The 24,750-nt window shown below is 36.0% G+C and overlaps 1 protein-coding gene across 3 annotated transcripts in view; it reads left to right on the forward strand.

Moving 5' to 3' along the window:
* TLK1 (tousled like kinase 1) overlaps positions 1–24,750 on the forward strand; it is a 67,989-nt gene that overhangs the window by 14,720 nt on the left and 28,519 nt on the right. For all 3 annotated transcript variants that reach the window (XM_054278060.1, XM_054278061.1, XM_054278059.1), the window contains exons 2-8: positions 11,201–11,319; positions 14,764–14,835; positions 19,254–19,329; positions 21,449–21,495; positions 21,876–21,962; positions 23,047–23,136; positions 23,978–24,070. In XM_054278060.1, the coding sequence (XP_054134035.1) occupies positions 11,206–11,319; positions 14,764–14,835; positions 19,254–19,329; positions 21,449–21,495; positions 21,876–21,962; positions 23,047–23,136; positions 23,978–24,070 (579 nt within the window). In that variant the 5' untranslated portion in view covers positions 11,201–11,205. The remainder of the gene's footprint in view (positions 1–11,200; positions 11,320–14,763; positions 14,836–19,253; positions 19,330–21,448; positions 21,496–21,875; positions 21,963–23,046; positions 23,137–23,977; positions 24,071–24,750) is intronic.

Genomic DNA, 24,750 nt, shown 5'->3' on the forward strand with positions numbered 1-24,750 from the left:
AGGGATGGAATGTAGTGAGCCTTTTGTTCAGAGTGGCATGGTTTGAGAGTATCACAGAACTAGTGTTATCTCGTGACCTGTTAGTCTGCATCACCAACAAGTGACCCATGAACTTGCAGTGTGCTTCTCCCTGCTTGCTGCCTCTTCCCCAAGGGGACAGGGAGCGTCTGGTTTTGGCAGCAAATGAAGCTGAAATGGGCACATTCTGCTAGTCTCTTTCTGTTTGGATACCTTGTACAGAGTTGCCTGCAAGCAAGAGTAATTGCTGCACATTTCTCTACGTAGACAAAGAGGGAGATGTAGAGATAGGCAGGAGCACGTCACCTGCAGATGTGCAGCCCAGGCTGTTAGGTTTTATCTCTCTTGACATAATGTTGTGTTCCAGGCAGATGTTTGCTGCGTAGACAGGCAGTCTTCTAGTGTTCTGCCACAGATGTCTTGTTAACTTTGGCCAAGACAATAGGTGCTTTCTGAAAAATATAAACAGGTTTTTCTTACCTTATAGAGGGATTGTAAGCATAACCATGTCTGTGCATGACATATCTGTTTATAGTAGTGGGAGTAGTACAGTGTAATAATACATCAACATTTGTACTGCTCTGTAGGACACTAGCAAGGACTTGCTTTACCTTTGATTGACAAAGGCAACCCAAAGGAGGGTCATCATCTTTTTTTTTAACTTTTCTTCTAACTTTATAGCATACAGTCATAAAGCAATGTATTTAGTAGCATTTTTTCTTAACCAGAATATTTATTTTAGCTCTGAAGAAAGAAAAGTTACTGCTTTTGACCTTATGTAGTAAATATTCCCTTTCCAGGAAAAAGCTGTATGGAACCTAGATAGGATTGTTTAAGGCCTTTTGGGAGATTTTAGAGAGGTTAGGATCACATTCATGCATGCACAGACTATAGTGGTCAGAGATGACAAGAAACATGAGGTGGACGTGTTAGCTGGCTATCCAGTGGCTGCCAAAACTGACAGTTGTCTGGAACAAAACTTTATTAAAAGCACTTTAAAAGAGAGCTTTGTATCTCTGATTATTTCATCACCGTAGCAGATGTTCAAATCAGATGTTGTCATTAAAAATGAGTTTTCCTGAAGATGCATTTGTTTTTCAGTATCTGTATATGTGTTCTAAATGGACTAAATGCTTAGAGCAGTATTTTAGACAGTGAGAGTTAACTAAACCTGGTCTCTGTTATCGCTTTCTTTAGCAATGGAGTGCAAAATGGTTGGTGAGGACTGCCTTAACAAACCTGGTTTTTTCTGCTTCTTTGTAACATTCAGGCTCTGGCAGCTTGCTATTAAGTGGTGGAAATTGGCCTTGTTGAAAACACACCAAAATCCTTCTGCCAAATCAGAAACTTGCTCTTGGTAGTTCAGAATAATATAGAGAACAGTTGCAGGTGAGGAATCCAGACCTTTTAAAAAAGCAAGTAAATGAGACACTTGGGATGATATAGCAACAAATTTCAAAGAAATGGATGCTGTTCTTTGTCATGAACATGTTCAGGATATCACCTGTGTAGTTTATGTATGTTCAGAGTGCTGACTTGTTAGGCTTGTTCTCTATGTGGTATTGTAGCCAACAATTTGAAATACTTGGTAAATACCTGGCGAATTTTTTAGTATTTAAACTAGTAATTGTATGAGTTCAGAATAAGCTTTGTAAATGAGGCCATTTCCAGAAGGAATATTATTCATTGTTGATACTTTCTCAAGTGGTGGGGTTTTTTTGTAGCAGCTTTTCTGTTTTACTGATATAGGAGGGCTTTCATGATGGGGAAAGATACTGCAGACTGGGGTTTTGACATAGGAAGTACACTCTGATCTTGCCTAACTCAATACTGTTTATAAGAGCCTAAAAGGCATTACTGGACACGGAAAGTGATTTTGGGTGTGGGGAATTATTCTTCCAAGTGGACTGTTCTGCAGTGGGGCACAGCATGTGTTTTTGTTACAGTGCCCATGAACTGATCTATTGAATTCAGTAAAGGTGTGCAAAGGAGAGAATACAGTGATACCAGTCTTCAAAGTGTAGCCTCCTGAGTGCCATTGAAGGGTGGCAATTCCACACAAACAGCTTTTGATGTATTAGTAGTAAAGAAATGTAGAATCATCAAGGTTGGAAGAGACCTTCAAGATCATCCAGTCTGACCATTAGCCCAGCAATATCTTTGAAACCATTATATATCACTCAGATCTAGACACCTCTTAAACATCTCCAGGCCTGGTGAATCCACCACCTCCCTGGGCAAGTTATTCCAGTGCCTGACCACTCTAAAAGTAAAAAAGAGATTTCTCATATTTAATCTGAATTTCCCCTGTCTCACCTTAAGGCCATTTCTTTGGGTCTCCTTGCTGAAGGCAAGAGCCTGGAAGAGCCTGGCCCCCACTTCACTACAGCCTTCCTTGAGGGAGTTTTAGAGAGTGATGGGGACCCTCCTGAGCCTTCTCAAGACTAAACAACTCACGCAGCCATTCCCCAGAGCACAGGTTTTCTAGACCTTTCACAAGCCCTTTATTTGACAGGCTCCAGCACCTCAATGTCCTTTTTAAAGTGAGAAGCCTAGAACTGAACACAGTATTCAAGGTGTGGCTGCACCAATGCTGAGTACAAGGAGAAATACACTGTGTGTTCTTTCAATTGTTGTTTGTCCCTTCATTCATCACATGAAGCACTATTCAACAGACTCAGGAAGGACCTTGCCGTGGTTCTGTTGCTCATAGCAGTATTTGCTATGCTAACGCTTCCTGTACACAATGCACATGGAGTTTTATTGAAAGTCTGGGAAATGGATAGATAGATAACATGTTTAATGTTCTGTACTAGATCTTATTTTCTCTGTATTAATTAGTTCATACTTGCCAATTCCTATCTCTAATATTAAAAAACCCATCCTGCAAAAATAATGGCATCATAATTTCTGGGGCAAGATGAGAAAAGTTTGATTGGTGAAGAATTCCTTCAAGAAGAGCTACCAGAAAGAAAAATATGGCTGAAAACTGACCTATTATATGGTTTTACATGCCAAATAAAACTAAATGTTGATTCATTTTCTGAATAATGAATAAAATTGAAATGAGACACAGCATACCATTGTTTCAATAAGTATTGTGAAAAAAATAGCTTTCAGACCAGTGTCGTTAATTTAGATTTCAGTCTTGAAAGCTGTCATAGACATACAGGTTTTACCATTTTTTATGCTTAGATATAATTTTTAGAGGTGCTCAGTCAGTTGTGGCTTTTTTTTCCCTTTTCAGATCTTTCTCTTACATTACTGTTTGTCTTTCTTGGGTACTGCACTGCACCTCAAAGCAGTTGTATTTACACCTGTGCAGTTGTTGTCTGTGGAATTGAAGGAAAGTGTAATTTCTTGTATGCATACATAGGGGAAATACTGTCACTCAGAAATTCCTGAAAATTAATTCTTTATTGATTCAAGCATTACTCTTGAGTCAGGTGTGTCTTTCAGGCAATTCAGTTGTACTTCCAGGGGGTAGGATTGGTAGTGGGATTAGTCAGAAATGAGGTGTTGCCTAGGACAGGGTTGCATGCCAGTTTAGCCCCATTTACAGTAGAGTAGACCCCGGGGATCTGTTGTCCTTTCTGTTGTTTGAATCACTTGCTCACTGTGCTCTCAACGAGCCATCCTGAGCTACCATCCTTGTGGCATACACCCACTCACATGAGTATATGTTGTTGGCCTTTGGCCAAATTAAAGCACTGGTAGGCAACTTGTAAATTCATCTCTGCCTCTGCTGCCTACAGCCATCTGATGAGACATATAATCCTCAGGAGATCCCTAGAATACAGCACCTAGCTGAAGGCAGGGAGAATTAAACATTCTTAAATTGTTACCCACAAATGTCTCCTAGCTGGTCTGGAGCTGGCCCAAGTGCTTTATTCATAAGTCTTTTTTCAAGGTGTTGGCAGGGGTTCCCTCAGGAACATAGTTCTTGGTGACTCTCTTCACTTTTCCAGGTTGTTGGCCACAAAATTGAAATCAAAAAGTGGCAGCACAGACATGAAGTCTTAAGATCGTTACAATTTTTTTTTAATGTTAAAGAATTGGTTTCTGTTATAGAATGATTAGCAGAAAATCACTTATCTATCCAGAAGCCAAAGTTTTCTTTATTTTAGATCAAGTTTCTAGACTGTTGAACTGTTGGGAAAAGTGAAATAAACAATGTTCAAGAGCTACTGTAAATTTAAAAATATTTCCAAAAGGAAATAGACCACTGCATCTTGGGGACAGAAGGGGCATGGAATATTTTCCTGTTCTTTGGGTACTAGAAGAATTAATTTTTATTAACCCAGCAATCTGTCCAAAATGCATTTCCTTGTCAACTTTTTAGTCCATGGGAAATTGGTTAAAAGTTATACTGTGTTCGGGGATATTTTTTCCATTTCAGAAAAAATTCTCTTCTTAGTATTTTAATATATATAATATTTGTCAAAAACTGCCATCTTTTTATGTTCATAGGAAAGGGTTTTTTTCTTATACTTTTAGATTTTCCACAGTTGTGCTTTTTTTAGGCTAAAATTTTGGCAGTTTGATTATTTCCCTCCCACAGGTTTTATGTAGACTAAAGCCTGATCTGTCTGCTAATTATCTGCCTTTTACCCCTCAGTCTCCTTTAGATTAATAAGAAAACCCTGTTAAGTTCACCTAGGCACCTTAGCAGTGCTAGGAGGTGTCTGCTGTGTTGTGTGCCTCAGTGTTCTCAGGTGCTGAGAAATACTGCATTTTACTGTGCTTTAAAATGACTCTTGATTAATTAAACAGATTTCTGTTTATTCTTTACCCTGAGCTTCGATATGTCCCTCTGTCATTAGGATTTTCTTACCTTTTATGATCTTTTCAAAAGGCTAGTTTCACTTGAACATCAGGATATATTTTTATCCTTTCCTGTTTCATCTACTGCCACTGTTAGTTTCAGATACAGCTAAGGTTTTCAACTTGAATGTAGTACCTTGAACTTTTTCAGGTTACCTGTTGGTTGGAGGTTATAGTGGCTACATAGTCTTCTGTAAAACAAGTTAATCCTGTTCCTTGGGAAGTCAATGCTTTTAAACATTTCTAAACTCCCAGGTTAAACTTTGTCATGAGTAATCTGTAGCTGTTAGGTATTTTGGAAGAGCTGTAACCCTGGGGCATTGGTAAGTAGTGTCCTCTAGGCTTTGGATTGTCTGGACATAAGTATAGGTCTGGGATTTTGTTTTATTTGCTTTGCTTTAAGTCTCAGAGATTGTCTCTTTTTCCCTGCCCTACTGACTGCTCATTTCAATTCAGTGGGATCTTCTTGACTTCAGGATTGTGATTGCCATTGGATGGTGATGTACTTCAAAGGCTCCTGCTAAGAATGGGCTGTATTTTTGCTGTTACCTTGAAATTGAACTCTTCTGAAATTAAAACTGCTTGGCTTTATGCCATTATACTAACATCTCAACTTGATTTCTTAGCACATTACTCATTTTTAAGGCTGTTTCCAGTTCTGTTATCTGTGATTCCCCAAACCAAACAGTGGAAGAGAGACTATTCAAGATATAGTTTCGCAACACAGGTCAATTTTTTGACTTTGTTTTTTTGTTTTATCAGTTTCTCAACCCCCCTGCCCAAATGTTCTATTTTAAATTGAACAGGTGTTATTTTCCAACTTAGAAATCAAGATTTCCATTCATGCCATACAGTTTGATGTTAGTTGGTTTGTCTTGCTTTTTCACTTGACCAAACTCATATTTTAGTGCTCCCTCTATTCCTTGACTGACAACTTGTCCTGGGTCACTTTATTCTCCATTGGCTTTTATAAGGCACTTCCAATGGAAGAGACCTGGATCAACGTTTACCTAACTACAGAATAGTTTATTACCAAATAGTTTGTTTTATTTGAGACAGAAATATTAGCTTCATTAGCCTATTTTCCTGGAAATTAAAAAGTCCTTTCTGGTTGGTTCTTCAGTAAGAAAAACCCAGACTTTCAGACAGATAGGGAATAAGAAGCAAGTTGAGTGCATAGTTTGGTTAGTTTGGTTTTGGGTTTGGTCTGGGTTGGTTTTTTTTCCCTAAAGGAAGCAAGAGAAGAGCTCAATTAAAAAGAAATACATGTGGATGCAGATATGTATCTTCATGTTGGTGAATGGAGAAAAGTAGTTATGTGGCCTCATTTTTAAGAGACTGCTTAAGGGTTTAAAAATCTGGGTTTAGTAATTTTCTGTAGTCTGTTCTGCATTTGGTATTTTAAAGCTTTTCTTCTACCTGCTTGTTGGTAAATGTGTATTCTGGAACAACAAGAGCTATCATACTCAATTGTTATGAAGTTAAATTACTGGAGCATCAACATAGTGGGTGGGATAAAACGATATTTAGGATATTCCAAATTGAAAGAAACAGTTACTTAAGGACTTCAAGGATTGCATTGCAGTGCTGTTAAACAGTGGTTTCTATACTTGGAGTGGTTACTATCCTTAAAATCTAGCTTGATACCTTTAAAGGAATCTTGATGAAAAAACAGATAAGGGAGTGAGGGCAAAAAAATCCCCCTGCTTTCCAGGCTGCTTTTCCTGCTATTGAAAATGTGTACGCTGCCTCTCTGCCTCGTTTTTTGCCCCTTGCCCTTTTAGCTGGCTATTAGTTAGAATTACTGTTCTAAAGGATGCTACTGCCATTGAGGAAGACTACATGGCACCAATATTATAAACGTTAATGTGAAGTTTTGCTAAAAATACACTGCAGAGAACTCTCATACTGTGTGTGTTACCATAAAATCTGAGTGCCTACTAGGAGCACATCAGGAAATTCAATTTACATTTGGGCTATTGTTAAACTGTCTTTTTCTATTCAACAGATAGGTCTCTGTGTTGAAGTATTTTGCTCCGCCATTAAAAGCTATATGCATATAAATGTATTAAAGAAACCAGACCAAACCAGTTTGGCTTTCACTTAAGTGAAAGGTGATTTGTGCTGGCCTTGAATTCAGGAGAAGGGGGCCTCAATCTAATCTGGAGAGTTGTTCTAAGAAGAATTTGGCTTCTGCATAATTTATCTTCATTGTGGAAAGCTGGCAATGTGTGAAGCTGTTGATCTTTCTTCATTTCAAAGCTGTAATTGATGGCCAGATAATAAGAGTCAATTCAGGGTAATAAGAGAGTCAAAGATAAATACTGAGTTGTGGAGCTTGATTCCATATTTAGTGGAAAAGAAGAATAGTCTGATCTGTCAACCCTTTGTGTTTGGATCTGCAATGTTCTGTGTAGTCTACCAGTGTTCAAGATAGAGGTTGTAGTACAAGAGTATCACAAAATATGCAGTTTTAGAAGGTGAATAATTGCAGCTGCAACTCTCTGCTAAACTTTTTCTCCTAAAGTATCAATTTCATTGAGGCCTGAGCAAGTACTTGGTTTAATAAGTGGATCATTTGCCAGTGTTCATGTATTTGGGGGTGTAGATCCTTGGGATATAAGTGTAGTTGCACTTCACTGTTTTTTGGTCACTGGTTCTGAAGTGTTCTGATTACCATGGAGAGTCCTCTGAGGCTTTACATCTGTTTTGCTAAGGTAGAGTACTCTATAATAAATTATACCAAATGCCATGAAAAAGCTTGCAGATTGCTTCTCTGACTTAGAACTTTGACTTTTGACATACCCCATTGCCTAAGAAATTCTCAGAGGAATTTGGAGGTTTTTGTCCAAAAAAATTCCTTCTAAAAATGTCCTTTTCAGGACAAGGTATCTGTATATATGTTGTGCTGGACCACTTCATATATATTATATTAGTTTTTAGAGAAGAGGTTGTTTATCAGTCTGATAAAATAAGAAAATGTTGGTAATTTAAAAAAAAAAAACAAAAAAAAAACCTATCAGAAGAAGCATTCAGAATCTGTAGTGGTTACAAGAAATAAAGAAATGTAGTTTTTTAGGACTCTTCCATGAATTTCAGGTGGCCCTTCAGGTTTTCTTTGGAAGACAGTACAAATTTGAATGACAGTGGGTGGTAGCAATGCCACCTTGCCTTCAGCATCATGGTAAATATGCTGTAAGTACTTGTGTAATGTGATTGGATCTCCCTTGAGTTAGTGAGTTGGTCTTCAGTTGTAGGAAGGTGTAGGACATTAGTTCAAATAAGAAGTCTGGGTGTATTTTCAGGACTGTAAGTTATGTCAGTCTTGTTGATAGCAAGACATTCTGTGAGCAGGAGAGTTTATAAAGTCTAATGCTTTAAAAAAGTTATATGTCCCTTAAATTTAATATGTAATTTTTGTAATTTAAAAAAGAATTGTCCCTCACGTGAAAGTTGTCCCTCACATTTTAAAATTGCCAGTACCTTTAAAACTGCCTTTTAAAAAATCTTTAAAAGTAGGTAACTTGTGCTGAGAACTGAAGGTACAGAGCTGCTTGTTCTTGATAAAACACCTGTGTGTTTGGAAGTGGGTGGTATATTTAAATTACAACATGAATGAGGAAGGCAGTTCTTGGGATCCTTCCTGGGATTTCTCTCTGAGGAAATAAGGTTTGAGTCCAGCTTTTCTGTCTTGTCCTTTAAATCACAAAGATAGCAGAGTGCGTGTTGCTTTTCGGTTTTGAATATTTAACAATAACAAAACCCAAACCAAAATAAACCCTCTAACATAATAGCAAAAAAACACTTCAGCAGAAGTAGTGAAGAGAATGCAGTGCATTCATTAGTGTGTGTAGGCTCCAAAATTTGAGCAGAAAAAGAAAGTGTTGTATTTTATCTGTGCTGTGGGTTGTCCCTTTGCATGCTACATCACCATTCTGACTGGTGAGTTAACCCAGGGGTGGTGATCTCTTTAGTGCATTAGTATCTAAACACAGCACATGAGACCTGTGGTACTTCAGGTGAGCCTTAGCTATCCACAGTGATTATTGCTCTCCCACATTTCATAAAATAAACAATGTAAGGTATGGTAGTATCTATTTCTGTAATGTACACATGGTTTTGTAATTGCTGGAGTTACATCAGTAATTTTAAGTGATCACTGAACTTCTTCTGCAGGCAGTAACTATCAAATCGGCTAATAAATCAAAATATTGCTAGACCTGCTGCATTAAATGGTTTACTTTGCTAAAGTAAAACACTTTTTTTTCGGTGACATACACTTAGAAACTTCTATTGTTATAAAGCAAAATAGTAATAATTTAAACTTTTCTGACAAATCTGTTGTGATTAATTCCTTATGCTTTTTCAGAGGAATACTTTCCCATTAAGGTATGGATTATATCCATACATACTGGGGAAGATATCTATTAAAAAAATATATCTATTAAAAACAATATATCCTTACTGCACAGTCCATTAATGTAAGAAATATTTTTTATGCATATAAGTGTTCAATTTGTTGTAGAAATGCTTGAAAGCAGTACACAAGCACAGTTTAGGGAGCAAGAGTTTAAAGAGGATTCCTGATTGTTCTGCGCTCAGCATGCATATATATACACAAACAGTTTTAAACCCAGGGAGTTTACAATCCAAAGGATGTAGAAATTTGAGAATTTTTTACTAGGCAAGTTCAGTAGTAGTGTTACAGCTGCAGAGAAGGCAGCTGCAGTTTCAAACTGTCATTCCCTTGCCTTGTTGGAGAAGAGTCTCCAGCTCTGTGTATGACTGCACTTGGGTGTACTAACAAAATGTGGTTTCTCCAACCTGCCACTCATAGTTTGACTTTTCAAAAGATTCTGCCACAAACATTTCCTGAATGTTTCCTGCCCAGCTGTTTATGTCTTGGTGTGATTTTCTTCCATTGGAGGAGGTCTGTTAGCAGTTCCCTTGGTAAAGGAGCTTGCTACACCTCACTTCTATCATCTGCCTTCCTACAGGAGCAAGGGCAACTGGAATTAGGCAAAAAGCAGAAGCAGTACTTTCCCTGCCAGAGGGGTTAGCTCTATGCCCAGGGGTGGCCAAAATGTCAGAAAGGTCTTTCTAGGGCTTGGATGCTGAAGATTTTGAGATACCCAAGAGTCCCATAAGAAAGTGTCATTTGACTTATTAATAGCAAGGGGGAAGCTACATTGATGCATTTATTAGAATGTTAAGCTAAAGGGTTGAGGTTTATAGCAGCAGTTAAACTTTGAAAACTAATTTTCACAAAAACAAAGTTTCAAAAACTTTTTTTCATGGCACTGTTTTTGGTGAACTGCTGTGTTGTCCTTTGGGAGTGAAAAGCACCAGCTTGTTGTGTCTTAGTTGGAAAAAAATGAGGCTATTTTACTATGTGGTACTTGAAGGATGTGCTATTACAGTAGTGCATTAAGACTTCAACGTGAAATATCTTTATTTAAAATAAAGCAACTGAAATGTTTCCAATTGAAGATGAACTGAATGTTCAAGTAGATGAAAAGGTAGAAAACACAGAATGCAGTTTGTGTAAATACAAAAGACTTATTTGTCTACATCATCTTTCAGACTCATTAAACAGACATAAGTGATTTAAATACAAATTAGGAAGCTGCACATCATGTTGCAGCCTACTCATGTAGGCTGAGCTCATCAGAAACTCCTTTTGTTCCTCCATTTCCTTCCACCTTACTTTCCCTGCAGATGCCAGCAGCACTGCTTTACTCTATTTACAGGGCTCTGTTGAAGCCATCACCTCTGCAAGGGTCTCTGTTATTCTGGGTTCCTTTTTCATTGCTGATCCTGCTCCTTTTTTCTCTGACCTTTGGACCTCCATGTAACACTGCATTCCTGTGCATGGGTTGAGGACTGCAATCTACCTTCTGATTTTCCATTTTTCCTCCTGTAATTCTTGCTTGTTGATCTTTGACACTGACAGTCTAGCATTTAAAAAATACAGAAAACAAGAGCACTGCAGAATATATTGCAGAATTGGGAGGTTTTATGCTGGAAAGCACTTTGTTCCTGTCAGCTAGTTTTTAATCTATAAATAATTGCTGGGTTGGCGTATTGCATACTGCAGGCTCTATGTCTCTTCCATGCCTTTAACAGGTTCTCATTTTCAACCAGAATTGACAAAGCTATTCTGATATGCAGAACTTACCACAACAATTTTGTAATTCCTTGAGTGCTTTGGCTATTAGGTAACAGGTGGTGTGTCATTGTCAAGTTGAGGGTACAAATCCTTCGTTTGCGTAGGCCAGTGGTATGCTTGGCTTGTTTGTGAAATGGTTCCACTGCAAATATTAGGAAATATAACTAATTTATATATGTATTTTTTTAGGAGCAATGGATGAACTTCATAGCCTGGACCCAAGAAGACAAGAATTGTTAGAGGCAAGATTCACGGGAGTAGTAAGTGGCAGCACTGGGAGTACTGGAAGTTGCAGTGTTGGAGCTAAAGTAAGTCCTAAGAGCAGTCATTCAGATCTGCCATTTTGAAATACTAATTTATCTCAGACCATCTCATTTTTCATACTGTTAATGTGATTTACTTGTAAATGCACTGGCTTGGAAGAGGCTCTCAGAAAAATCCCTCTTGTCTGTTATTTTGCTTTGAGATAGGATTGTTTATCTTGAACCTTTCTGTGACATGGATGTTGAATTGTTCTTAAAAACACCGAAGAATGAGCTTATACAGGCTCTTTAGTGGCTTTGCTGTAGTGCGCATGTGATCAGAGATGAAAGATTTTCCCATTGTTTAGGTGGAGCTGTCTCTGCTGCAGATGACCATCGACTTACAGAGTAGTAGTGTGTGACATCTGTTTTAATATTAAAATTTTTTGAAGATTAGTACATATAGATTAAAAAAAAAATTTCAGCATTTCTAGACATTATATCAGTTTCTCTTACTTTCATTCTAGAATTCCTGTCTTTTAATATCTAAGCCAGGATGCAGCACTTTAGGAAGAACCTTATGAACACTGAATAATTACTTTCCATATGTTGTATATTTCCTTTCAGTTAATACATCTGCAAAATAATTTTGTCTTTGTTGCATATTCTGTTCAAGTTACTAACTTCAGCTTCCAAGACTGATTGCTGCAATACTGTTGCCTAGCCAGAGGTACTCCATTTTGTATTTGTGCATTGGAATGTTCTCCATCAAGTATAGTACTTAATAGACAGACATTAAAAAGGTGTCATACTAATGTTTTAGGTGCATTTCCCTCATGACTAAATTACTTCTGAATTCTGTTTCCAAACTGTTTGCAGTGCCCTCATGTTTTAAGTGCTTTACACAAACTTGTAGTGGTTTTAGCTTCCTATGCTGTGTTTTAGTTACCAGTATAGATTACAGAACCAAATACTTCTTGATAGAAGACATTGTTGGAATTTCTGAAGACATGTCATGTATCAATGGCTATGAACAAACTACACAGAATTGAAATTATTATTTAGTGATCTTGCATCATAATTTGCTTTGGAGAGTGACGTGAAGGTAGATGTCACACATCTGTAAAAAGATCACAGACTTGTTACTATCATTTAAAACAAGAAATTAGTTAAATAGTCAGGGGAAGAAATGAGGTTGGATTGACACAGTGACATTGATGCACTGTCTAATTGTCTTCTCATTATAATTGCAAAATTGTATATTTGCCATATCATGCTTAAAATTAGAAAGAGACAAACACAATGGTTCTGGCCTGTTTTGTTTATTTATTCCTTGGATTCTCTAGTACTGCTTACTCCCCTAATTAATTAACTCATTTTAATAGCTCAGGTAGTTGCTCATAGTCCACATTACTATTTATCCTTTTTTATTACTAAATCTGTACTTCTAACTTCATTGAACTTTTATTTTTTGATACAGCTGTTTCGGTCCATTGCTTTGTTGCAAATTTTCCCTCATAATCTGTCTGCTGCTGTATGTGTAATACATTTTTTTTTAAAGGCATCAGCAGGTTTCTTGGGGTTTCTCCTCTTTAAAATTTGATTCCCTGTGAGTCACTGCTTACAATTTCCATAAATCTATTGAAGTCTTTTTCTTGTTGTCTGTTGTTCAGCTGATTTCAGCTGTTAGCCAAATTACATTCCACTTTCACATTCTCAGTTTGTTCATCCAAATTAGCCAGAAAAAGAAATTTAAAACAATTTCCTTTTTCACTCTGCCATGGAAAAAATACATTTCTTATCCCTGATGCGTTCCAAGATTTGTGTCTCATCCAGTTGGTTTCCAAATGGATATCTAGATGAAGTGGTGTTTTTTAATACTATCAAATGCTTTGATAAATATTTGCAGAAGATACTGTTACCACTGTTTCTTACAGGTGCACATCCTCATCTAAGACACTGTTGTTCTTACCTTCTAGTCCTGTGATTTGTTACACCATCAGTAAAACCACAATTCCATCAGTTTTGTTTGTATTTCTTTTGTTTGTGACCATTCAGTGTATCCATGCAGATAATGTGAGGTGTAGTAGCTAATCTGGGCTGTGTTTGGAGAAAAATGCTTTTTAAAAAATATAGTCTGTAGTCTTGGTGGGGGATGTTCGGACAGGCTTATCTGATTCTTATTTTAAAAACTGATAGAACATTTTTGATCTGATGTACAGAGGTAACTGGGAAAATATGAGTTATAAATATAATATCCATTGGTCTGCCTTCACTTTGAAGGCCAAAATGAGAAAACTTCTTTGTGTACAATCCCAAATCCCCATGTTCCAGAGTCTAATTTTCCTAAGCTAGCAAGACAATACAGAGCTTGCAACTTTATTAGTTTTTTTTTTAAATAGTCTGGGTCATTATATACTTCTATTAATTAAATGGAAATGGATTCTTAGCTATCCTTACCGTATGTGTTGCTGAAGAGCTTTGGAATTTCTGGGAGTAAAAAAGCCCATTATGTTCAAGCTTTTTCAGTAAGCAAGGTTGGAAATACAAATGTAGGTTACTGATATTATTTTTGTATCAGACTTTGATGGCCAAATACTGACACAGGACAAGGAAGAACAAGATACAGGCATTTGGGTATACTGGAGACTGCCCTGGGGGAGAAAACATACATGGAAACTTTGTGTGTTTAACTAACATTTCTCTGGACATTGTAATCCAGAGATGATTTAGTTATTCAGATGTCACAGATGAGTACTCTCCTGCAAACTGATACCAGGCTGGAATTTAATGCTCAGGAGCAAACTGCCTTGGAACTACTTCACTGCAAAGTGTTTGTTCTGCCTTCTTATATAGAAGAGACAGGTCCATCAGTATAAGAGTTTTGGTGGGTTTTTTTAATAAAAAGACACTCAGCTGATGATGACTCATTAAAATGTCCTCGTGACATGCTGTGTTCAAAAGATCTCTGAATAAATCAGCCTTAGTAAATTTCTAAAAAAATATTGTAATTTGGGACTGTATCACTACTTGGGGCTGTTGCTGTTTTTTCTTCCCTGACTAATGTAAATTTATTGTGTTGGGGGAAATTTGTTTTAAGAATGTGGAATAGTACTGTCAATAGGTTCTAATTTTCTCCAAGACAAACTAGACTATTACAAAGATTATTTTTTAAATCTATTTCTTGACAGAAAATTAAAACCTGTTTTAAGTAACACCTCTTTTTCTTCAAAAATTGAAAAATTCTAGTAGTCTCTAGAACTTTCTCCAATGGTTTTGAATATGCTAGGGTTTTACTTGGCTCAAAAGCAATGGAAATTCAAAATTTACTGTGCCCTGCCAAAATATTCACCTGTCAAACTTATCCCCCTTTCCAGTTACAAGTGTTCCATAGTTAACTTTTCCATAAGAGCATGAAATGACTGTTACTGGTTGTAACTGTGAGTGGTAACAGTGGATTATGTTTTATAATTCTGTGTATAATATTGAGTATTTTATTTGTCTTGGTAGGCCTCAACAAATAACGAGAGTTCAAATCACAGCTTTGGAAGCTTGGGATCTTTAAGTGATAAAGAATCAGAGGTAAGTGTATGGGGCAGATCATTATTACCTCAGAATTTTAATGCTAACAAGTAATTTATTTTTATTCTTCTTTGATGCCTTATTTTGTATAGAAGCTTTTAAAGTAAAATGCAGACTACTCAGATAGGTAGCAGAGAGCATAAATTACTGGAAGACATTATCTCTTGGAAGAGGAACCGTGACTGGAAGAAGTGAGTTTCTTTGGATTTTTGGTCGTGAAAGTAGCTGCTGCTGCTTCTCTGTTATCTATGTGGTCATGGTCTGAGGATGGATACAGCTTTTGGAGCTGAAAATGTTTATGTAGTTTGCTGTCTTTTGTTTCATAAGTAAAAAGTGTTTCATCAGCACAGATAGCTTTGACTGGTCTTTGGATGAATCCTTGAAAATACTCTAGAAACTAGTTTACTGTGTTTTCTTTCCAAATAGGGATTTGTGCCAAGGACAGACATCCTTAGTAGACGTCATCTTTATTTGTAAAGCTGCAGTTGTCACTGCATATTTTCTTACCTAAATCTAGTTTGCAATCCAAGAAAAGGATGCAAGCTTTTATTAGGTTTAAATGTGCAGAGCTCAGACTTGCCTTGAGTGATGAGCATTGCTATAGTTGCACTAATACTACAGCTCTTAGAATGTACCTATGTCGGGGTCAGTGAGTGTCTCTGACAGTTTTGCCTCTGTGTGTCACAGATTGCATGGATAAGATTATATCCTTTGTAAGCAAGAGTGGATTTCTGGCCTAGGCTAGGCCCTGTGTGACAGTGTGTCATGCTGGAGAGATGGTTATTTGGAATGTGCTCTTGGTGTTATTTTCACGTCAGAGCTTTACTTTGCGGCCTAATTGTTCATTTGCTCAGTCCCTACAAGATACTTTTTTACTGGGCTGTCAGCAAGTGAATTTAATTGGTTCCCAAAGCTAATACCTTATAAATAAAAGTTCTGTATGTGTGATTTGTTTTTCTTGTTGAAAAAAGCTCTGCTATGTTTTTTTCCCCCCTCACCTTTCCCAGCTGGATTATGCATCCAACTGCATAGACTATTTTCTTAACCAGAAGATTCTGTCTGCCTGTTGTTTTTATTCATGGCTTTTCCTAGAAATACTCTGGGCAGTGATGCAGTTCTGATGTAGGTGTGGGAATGGGAATGTGCTGCAGTAGCCTGAAGGTTATGATGCATTATTGCCATTCCTTGACAGAAAACCATGTCTATGAGTAGTTGAGTGATCTCAGAGCACTGACTATATGTGTAATAAGTTTTTGGTGTAGGAAAATATTATTTTACAATTCTATACATGAGATACAGAGGCAAAGCTTTTCCAAGGCATGTGATTTGAAAGTCTCTACACAGTGTTGTAACCTCAAGTCTTGCTTCTCAGTAAGGATAGTATTTTGTCTTTAAAATATTCTAAGACTTGTATTCTAAAATAGAAACTTACATCTTTTTTGAAAATGTCCCTGCACAGAAGTCCACTGTGCTCCATTGCACAGTGAAAGATGAGTCTAACTGACATTGAGTAGCAAAATGCATTTTCTTGACTCTTTTTCAGAAGTTGTTAGTTGTATTCACTCTATTATAATTGTAATAGCAAGTATGTTAATAAATTTTTGCAGTTCTTAGAGTTACATCTGATTACTTATATGCTAAAGTACCATAAAAAGTAAGCTGTAGATCTTAGTACTGCAAGCAGGTTGCGAGATTGCTTTGTTGTGCTGGTTTTTGTCTGTTTTAATAGCATGACCTTGAAGGTTTCACAGTAACAGTGATGGTAGTATATGGAAATCATAATGGAAATGATCATGATGGTAGTATATGGAAATCATAGACTTGCTCACTAGGGAGGCAGTGCCATCATTTGATGTTGGAAGAGCACTGTTGTATTACAGTAGGTTTTGGGAGAAAAAATAGTAGATATGCAAATCTGAGAATCATTGAAATTAATTTCTAGCAGGAGTGTCAATTTCTGATCAAACCCTGATGATGCATTCATGTCATTACTCTGTGCTTTCATCATGAAGAGGCACATTAAATCTGTGAATGTGAAGGGAAGACTCTGGGGAAGCACACTGAAATTGAGGGGAAAACTAGGATTAAGACCAAGATGTATGTGGCTCTGCTAGTATGCCAGGCTGTGTGTGACTTTAATATAATTTTACAATCTAGCATTGGGTAACCTTAAAAGTATTTTATCTTGCTTATGAAATAGTAAGATTTTAATTTAAATCTTGGCTATATGTAAATACTTTGGCAGCTACAGAGAGTAGCTTCAGTCTTCATTTATCAGGGAGATACTCCCCAACCCCATTAGTCTTCAGTTTCTTGTAATTCAGAGGACTCCATTCATTAGGAAGGATTTTGGAGTACATTTTCTAGTGATTGATGTGTGCTGTACATTATCATGCGAATTCTGTGCTTAGAAAAGGGGAACAAGACCTTGTTGAGTAACCTCATTAATAACCTCATTAGTGTGCTAGTACTTTCTGGTTTGGAAGGTTAAATTAAACACTGAAAGAAATCAGAAGAGCTTAAGGAAATAGACATTTATGAATTACTTGAGTTTTGAAACTATAAACCTCTTTAAATGGCTGGTTTTACCAGCCAAAGCAGCTGGAAACTAGTTTTGGTGGGGGAAATCTTACATGGTTTTTCATTAATTAGATTTTAAACATTTTTTTTCTTGATATGGTAGGTAAAAATTACTGCATTAGAATGTAACTGCAGAATTGAAAGCTGGAAAAGAAGAATAACATGAAAATGCTTAGTTAAGTAGTTTCAATTTAGTTTGTGGAAAGGTAGCTTAATGTTACCTATTTACCTGGCAATAATTCCAAATTATTAAAGTTAAATTTCTAAGCTATGCTTTCTGCTTTTAGAATCAATAGTCTTGAGTTAACTCCATTTCCAGGAGTCTGTGTTAGATACTTTGCTAATGTATGATAGCACTGTAGAAGATGCAGATGTCAGTTGGATGAGTTTATTTAAAGTAAGATATATTTAATTTAAACTTAATTTACAGCCTGATAATACAACATTTATGGTTGTAAAACTCCCAAAGATATCTTTAAGAAGCTAGTCACAAGACTCAAAACACATAAAAAAATACATGGTATAGCTAGGGAAGACCTTTCTTGTCCTGCTTGTTCTTTTATTAGTCTAATAATTTTCTAGGGATCACAGGTAGCTTAAAGTGGTTCTTGCCAACATAAATACGGTTGGGTATGTGTAGTAAATTCATGTTTGAGCATATCCACACAAAGATTTGGAATTGAAAGGTCCTTGAAATGATTTACTGATGGTTGAAATTTGAATGTTGATATAATTTACTGTGTTAAGAAAGCATTCTTGGAGCACCAAATGACAGATACAATAAAATTAGAACATGATGGTATCATGAGAGAATGAAGCATCTTGTCACTGATCTCAGATTTAGTCTGAGCTATTAAGGAACTTTGGTGTACTGGTAAAATAGATCATGTAATGTCTCCTGTGCTTCCTCCAGTTATGTATGAGGCACCATGAAGAATACACACACAGAGAGCTGCAATATGCTGAACGAGAGCAGCTTTTATTATTTAAATTGGGAAGACTAACTGGTTTGAATCCTCAGATCAAAGAGGAGCAAATGTAATTTAGAGATGCTTCTGATCACAGCCCTTTCTTGTTATCTGTGTTGTACATGGTGATTGTAATTTCCAGGCAACTGTATAGAAAAATTTATTCCAGAAACATTAACAGATCTCTATTTTTTCACTTTCCATTGATATTTTTCTTTCTTTTCCTTGAGATAAAAGTATATGGGGAGGATGACACTTTCTAAGTGGATAGATATTAACATTTTGAGGAATTTTTGCTCTCTACTTTTTCCTCTTTTTCTTTCTTTTTAATTCTCAGCAGATTCTAGAAATCTATACAGTTTTTTATTAGTTTGGAAATATCTTTTATACTTAGAAAAAAATGTAACATTATTGGCTTCCTATTGAAGTACTGGAACTTTGTGTTTATGCTACAGCAGTGTGTAGAAACATCATCAAGAATCAGATTATTTCACTTAAGTATTTAGCTTTAAAATGCCCACACTAAAATACAGAGATCTTGGTAAAATATAAACATAAAGGAAACAAAAATGGGTATTCAGAAACCCTGGAATGAATGAAAAGGAGTAATTGCTTCAAAATTAATATGTGGAATTGTCTTTTGGGAAATAATTTAAGAATTACTTCTCACTTTCTTAAATACCTCTTCTAGCTTGTACCTGATTGACCAAAGATCATATTGTCTAGTTTAACTACAATCTGAAATTGCATCTCTGCTGAATTGTGAAATCATGTTTTATGGATGAGGATTTAAATTTATTTCATAATAATACAGCAATAATACAAATAAATCGATCCTATGTTGCATCATGTTCTTGTTGTTGTTTGTAGACTCCAGAGAAGAAACAGTCAGAACCTTCCAGGGGAAGAAAAAGAAAAGCAGACACTCAGAGTGAAAGCAGCCAAGGTAAATTAAAATGTAAATTGACTAGGTAGTGATTGCATGTAATACAGCTCTGACTGTAAGCCTTAAAAATTCTGTATTTTCGCTTACATAAGATGGCTGTTATGTTTTGGATGATGTTATGTATTCTTGTCACCCTCCCATTTGTCACTGGAAGGGATGGGCAAGTAAAACATGAATGGGACTGGTAATTACCCAAAAGAATCATGAGCTACTGCATGTGTAACTCACAGCTATGGTACAACTCTGTAATCTTTATAAGAATTGCAGCAGCTCTTCTCATGCAAAAACCTTGTGGTCTGAATTTCTTTTCAGTAGATAAGGGGGAAAAAGGATTACTGATTACAAAAATATCTGGTGCTTGTTTTACAGGTATATATAAGAACTTAATTTTATTCTTCCTTTTTTGTGGAAGATTGTAGTAGTTTAAAGGGGTGGGGAAATCATGATGAGACTGATTTCTAATATTTACAAAGTTTTTGTGTGACTTTTGGGTGAGAACTGGTGAAAATTTAGCCTCAAGACAAAAATTCATCAGAAGGGGAGCAGAAATAGTTCTGAAAACATCTGTATCAGCTTTATTTTTCATTCTAACAGAGCTAGAAAATGTCACTTCAGATTTAAAGCAATGGGCTCCATATCTGGAAGCCTTAGTGATGCAGCATGCTATTAGTAGAATAATCATGTTGTTTGATTAAAATTAATTTCTTCCAAAGTGTTGCTTTGTAGACACCTGCTTTGTTCAAAGAACCTGAATGAATTTTCCTGTTTTCATTGTTCTAGTAGCTTATCCTTCCTCTTACTAATGAGTGTTGAAATTAGAGATGATGGAAATTTTTTGGCATTTTTAATATAGAAAACATGATAATAATATTTTATCACTGTTTTACTGTCAGCAGCAGTAAAATTGAGTAGTCTGCACTGCAATATTCTCAAGGAGCTGGCCTAAGAAACTGCAGCTTCTTGGAGTGGTACAGTACAGTTGAAGCACAACAAAAACCTCCTATTGTAGTGGAAAAAAGAAACAAGAAATCAATCTCTTGTGTATTACATACCCAGGATATTGACTTTTTAATATGTAAATTAATCCATAAATGTTGAAGAAAAGGATTGTTTAGAACATTGGACTAATTGGAAAGTGGTATAAATCAGTGTAAATCTATTCATAATTGGCTGTGCCAAAATAATTTGACATATTTCTTCAGTGTAGAGCTCTGTAACATGACATCAAATAGATTTTTCTATACTGAGGAGGAATGCAGTCTGTCTCTTTTACCTGCATGAAAGCAAATTTGATAAAGTGGTATGAGAATTAAGCATGAGGACAGAAATCACTAGGAGAATTACAGAGTAATTCTGGAGGGAAGTAGTAGCAATACATACACTGACTGAGTAACTACTGGAGAACAGCTGTGTGCTGTTCTAGGTCTTGGAATTATTTTATCTAAATTTTTCTGTTAGAAGTCGTGACACAAAAAGCACTGCCAAATGTTTCTGGTTTTTTACGTTACTACTTAGTGACACAGCATTATGCAGCAGTGTCAGTATAGAGGTGTATTGAACTAGAGAGAATTCATCGGGGCTGAAACAATAGAAAAGTTTGAAAATCTTTGCTAAAAAGTGGAAATCAAATTTACAGATCTATGGGTACTGACCTAATATATTGCAAAAATTCCTTTCTATAAATAAAAAGCTCTGAACAATAGTCCATTTCCAAGATGTCTCCTAACAGGTTGTCTGACTTCTACAGGAGAAAAGCCCAGTCTTAAGATTTATGGGTCATCTTAGGGCCAAACAGAGGAAAACATTTGTGCATTGAATAAGGTATAGGTATAGACCTCTTATCTTTAAGAGGTCTAGAGTTTCTGTAAAGTCTACTCTAAACTGGTTTAGGAATTGAGGGAGACTTAATATCTGATTTCTCAATGAATGGAATATGCAAATCCCTTTGTTTTGGGAATCAGTTAATTACTTATATAGGGACATCAAGTATTACCACATCAAAGAAAACCAATTAACAAGTAATAAGATTTTACTAAAATTCTTTTATATGTAAAAATGTAAGACACCTCCACAAGTAATTTATTTAACCAATTCTAATGTACTGCTGTATTTATTGCAGGAAAGAATATTGGGGGACGTGGTCACAAGATTAGTGACTATTTTGAGGTAAGAATTTTGTAAATTTTACTTTGGTTTTAAAATTTTCTTCTAAAATATCCTTTTAGCTTTTTTTGGATGCTACAGCATTTTTGGTTATAATGGACAGACTTCTTGAGAGATTACTTCTCCTTTCTGTATGCTTCTCAGTATTAAACCTTGAAGTAGAGATGCAGTCATCTCTTGATGGAGACGAACTGAACTAAAATACAAAACCCATTATTTTTCACACTGTTCTTTAAGCAGCTAAAGGTTGCACTGATAAAAGTAATAGAACCTGATTTAAAATTCTGTGTAGAGACGAGCTGTAGAGTGTAGTGTGTACTTTCAGGAGATGTATAATGTATTTTGAGAAGATTGACTCATTGGGGTGCCTGTGTGCTCTGCAGTACCAAGGTGGGAACGGCTCGAGCCCGGTGCGAGGCGTGCCTCCTGCAATCCGCTCTCCTCAGAACTCACATTCCGCTCCTTCTTCTGTAAGTCTGCAGCTTCTTAACTGCACCACATACTTTTATAGCCTCAAAGTAGCAACATTGAAAATAATCTGTATTCAAGGGGGGAGTTTTCGAAGGAATGAGTCCTGGGAAAGAATTCATTCTTCCACCAGGAAAAAAAGAAGTCAAATTAAGTAGTACAACTAAATTTTCTATTAACACTGGGTCGTTTCTTCTTAAACATCTTTTTAAATACAAGGTAGTTATGTAAAAGGTTGAATAGATGTTAAAATGTTGTAATGATGTCTATTCGTGGGCCTCACACAAAAAAGGGGAGTTTTTTTGTTACTTATAAGGAAACTTGGACCCCCTAGCTTGGGACTTGAAAAGCTGAGGTTTTGATAAATTGTAATTTTTTTCAATAATTGTTACCTTTTGCCTCTAAAATTCTCTTTGGTTTTGCTAATTCCTTTTTTTCCTTCTCATAAGCACAATTTCAGTGCCCAGCATACCAATGTGCTAAATGGCTGAACAAATTTTGCCAGTTACAGAAAAGATTTGTTTTCTCTGAAGGTGGACCTCAGCTTTTATTCCATGTGCTTTCAACTTCAGGCATCCTCTTGGTCTTGCCAACAATATGGAGTGTAATACAGATTTTGGAATTCAGCTTGAAAAAGGTCTCATTCACACAAGCTAGGTTCATTAACAGGATTTGCTTTCTGATTTGCACTTGCTTCCCCTCTCAGGTTCTCCCATGAGAACTAAACATTCCAAAAATAACTCACGTTATTCTTGAGTTGTGAAAACTCAGAATCAGAAAAATAAGTCTTTGTAAGACTAACATTACCTTATGTCAGTCTTGTATTGTCTTAAATCTTTCAGTCTGTTTCCCAAAAGTGACAATCTTAGTTTTCTCAGAGAATGTATTGCATCCTTCCTGAGCTGCAAGTGGTAAGTAACGCCATACTGATAGCTCTCAATGCAGTGCTCCAAGTAGTAGCTTGTGTACAAAAATACCTTATTTCTCTGTTTCTTTGAGATGTTCCTGCCAAGAATTGTACCAAGGCTATGCTCATCATTAAATACTACAGCTGTATCTAAAATTCTTTGCTTTCATGCTTTTCAGGTTCGACAGAATAGTCCTTCTCCTACTTCATTAGCTTTCGGGGACCACCCTCTCACACAACCAAAGCAGTTATCTATTAAAATTACTCAGGTAACTTTTTGAGTAGATCACTTTACATTGAAGAAAAAAAAAAAAGTAGTTATGTTTATTTCTTTGTCTTTTAACTTCTTATAAACTACTGAAGACTTTGAAAAGCTTTGCTTTTTAAAATTGCCAAAGTATTTTTCAGTTATGTTCAGCAGCTCATAATTTAAATATCTCTGGTGAATTTTGTATTCTGCACTTGCTCAGCTCCCAGCATGGCACTTCACGATTACATACATGACCATGGCATTGGTAGGTTTTTGTTCAAGATTTTAGCTGTTGTTTGATTTTAGAAGTAGAAGCTGCTTTTTCAGGCAGTATTTGAATTGACAGCTGCCATTGTCATACTGCATTTAAAATCCGACATTGAAGAAGAAAAATGAGATGGATGAGATGGCAGTCAAAATGATCAACGCAATTCTGACATGGCTTTTAAAAGCAGAAATCAACTGTTTCATTCTCTCTGCCATTTCTGATGTGATCTGTTCTTTCACATTAGTCAGAAGAAGGTTGCTTAACTGTTGACTGATACAGAGAAATTAATTAGTGGATGTTTACATTCTTTCCCTGTTTTTTATGCTTTCTTATGAACAGCAACTTCTCAGTTGTTGGTGAAATCTTTTAATACTGTTAATGGTTTGTCCCAACTGTTCACAGTTGTCCTCATGAAGAGGGAAAGTGATTTTGAATAAGAGCCTTTAATGACACTTCCAAACACCTGAAAATAAGATTTTTCTGGTCTTGTTGAATGTTTTAAAGTCATTTATTTCTCTGCCTAACAAGCATAAAAAGAATAATGCTGTAGCTGTAAAAGGAAAGGATAAATATTTCAAAATGTTCTTTCTAGACTGATCTCACAATGCTGAAATTAGCTGCACTAGAAAGTAATAAAAATCAAGACTTGGAAAAGAAAGAAGGTCGTATAGATGACTTACTCAGGGTAAGTGTTGGACATGGGTAAAGGTATTTATTCAGAACAGCAGACTGAATATGAGGATAATTTTTTAGATTTTTAAAGAATTACTTAAAAGGTATAACAAGTTTTTAATTTTTGTAATTTTTTTCTTAAATCTAAGAAGTCTATATAATATAATGTATAAGTTTTTTTCAGCTTCTGTGCTACAACTTGTTAATGATTAAATATGTTTATGGACTTCTGAAGGTGCAAAGAAAGCCAATGCCATTTGCAGGCAGTTGATTAATTCCTTAAATTCATATTATAATTCACCTAACGGGTGGTTTTGCTTTTTTTTGGTTCTAATTATGAATAGGCATTATCTGTGGAAAAATTGTTGGCATTTTCAGAATGGAGGTGATTGTGACAGAAGTAAAATACAGGCAATGAATAACTGCTTTCAGTAAGAAAACTGTACTATACTCTAAGACTTGTTTTCAGAAAAAGAATCCTAATGTTTATGCTCTTGAAGGAAACACTGGAGAGGGGATATACAGAAATATGAAATATGAAACAAACCTGTATTTCACAATTTGTAGTGTGTTTAGTGTTTGTATGTGTACATACATATGTGCAATACATAAAAATATTAACCCATGTAATGATGTACTATGCAATTGTATATGTGGATTGTTTTAGCACATGTTCAACAGTATGGAGTAGAC

This window comes from Melozone crissalis, unplaced genomic scaffold (genome assembly GCF_028551555.1).
Source record: "Melozone crissalis strain CALT ecotype California unplaced genomic scaffold, PUWL_Pcris_2 ptg000023l_1, whole genome shotgun sequence".
Lineage (NCBI taxonomy): Eukaryota > Metazoa > Chordata > Aves > Passeriformes > Passerellidae > Melozone > Melozone crissalis.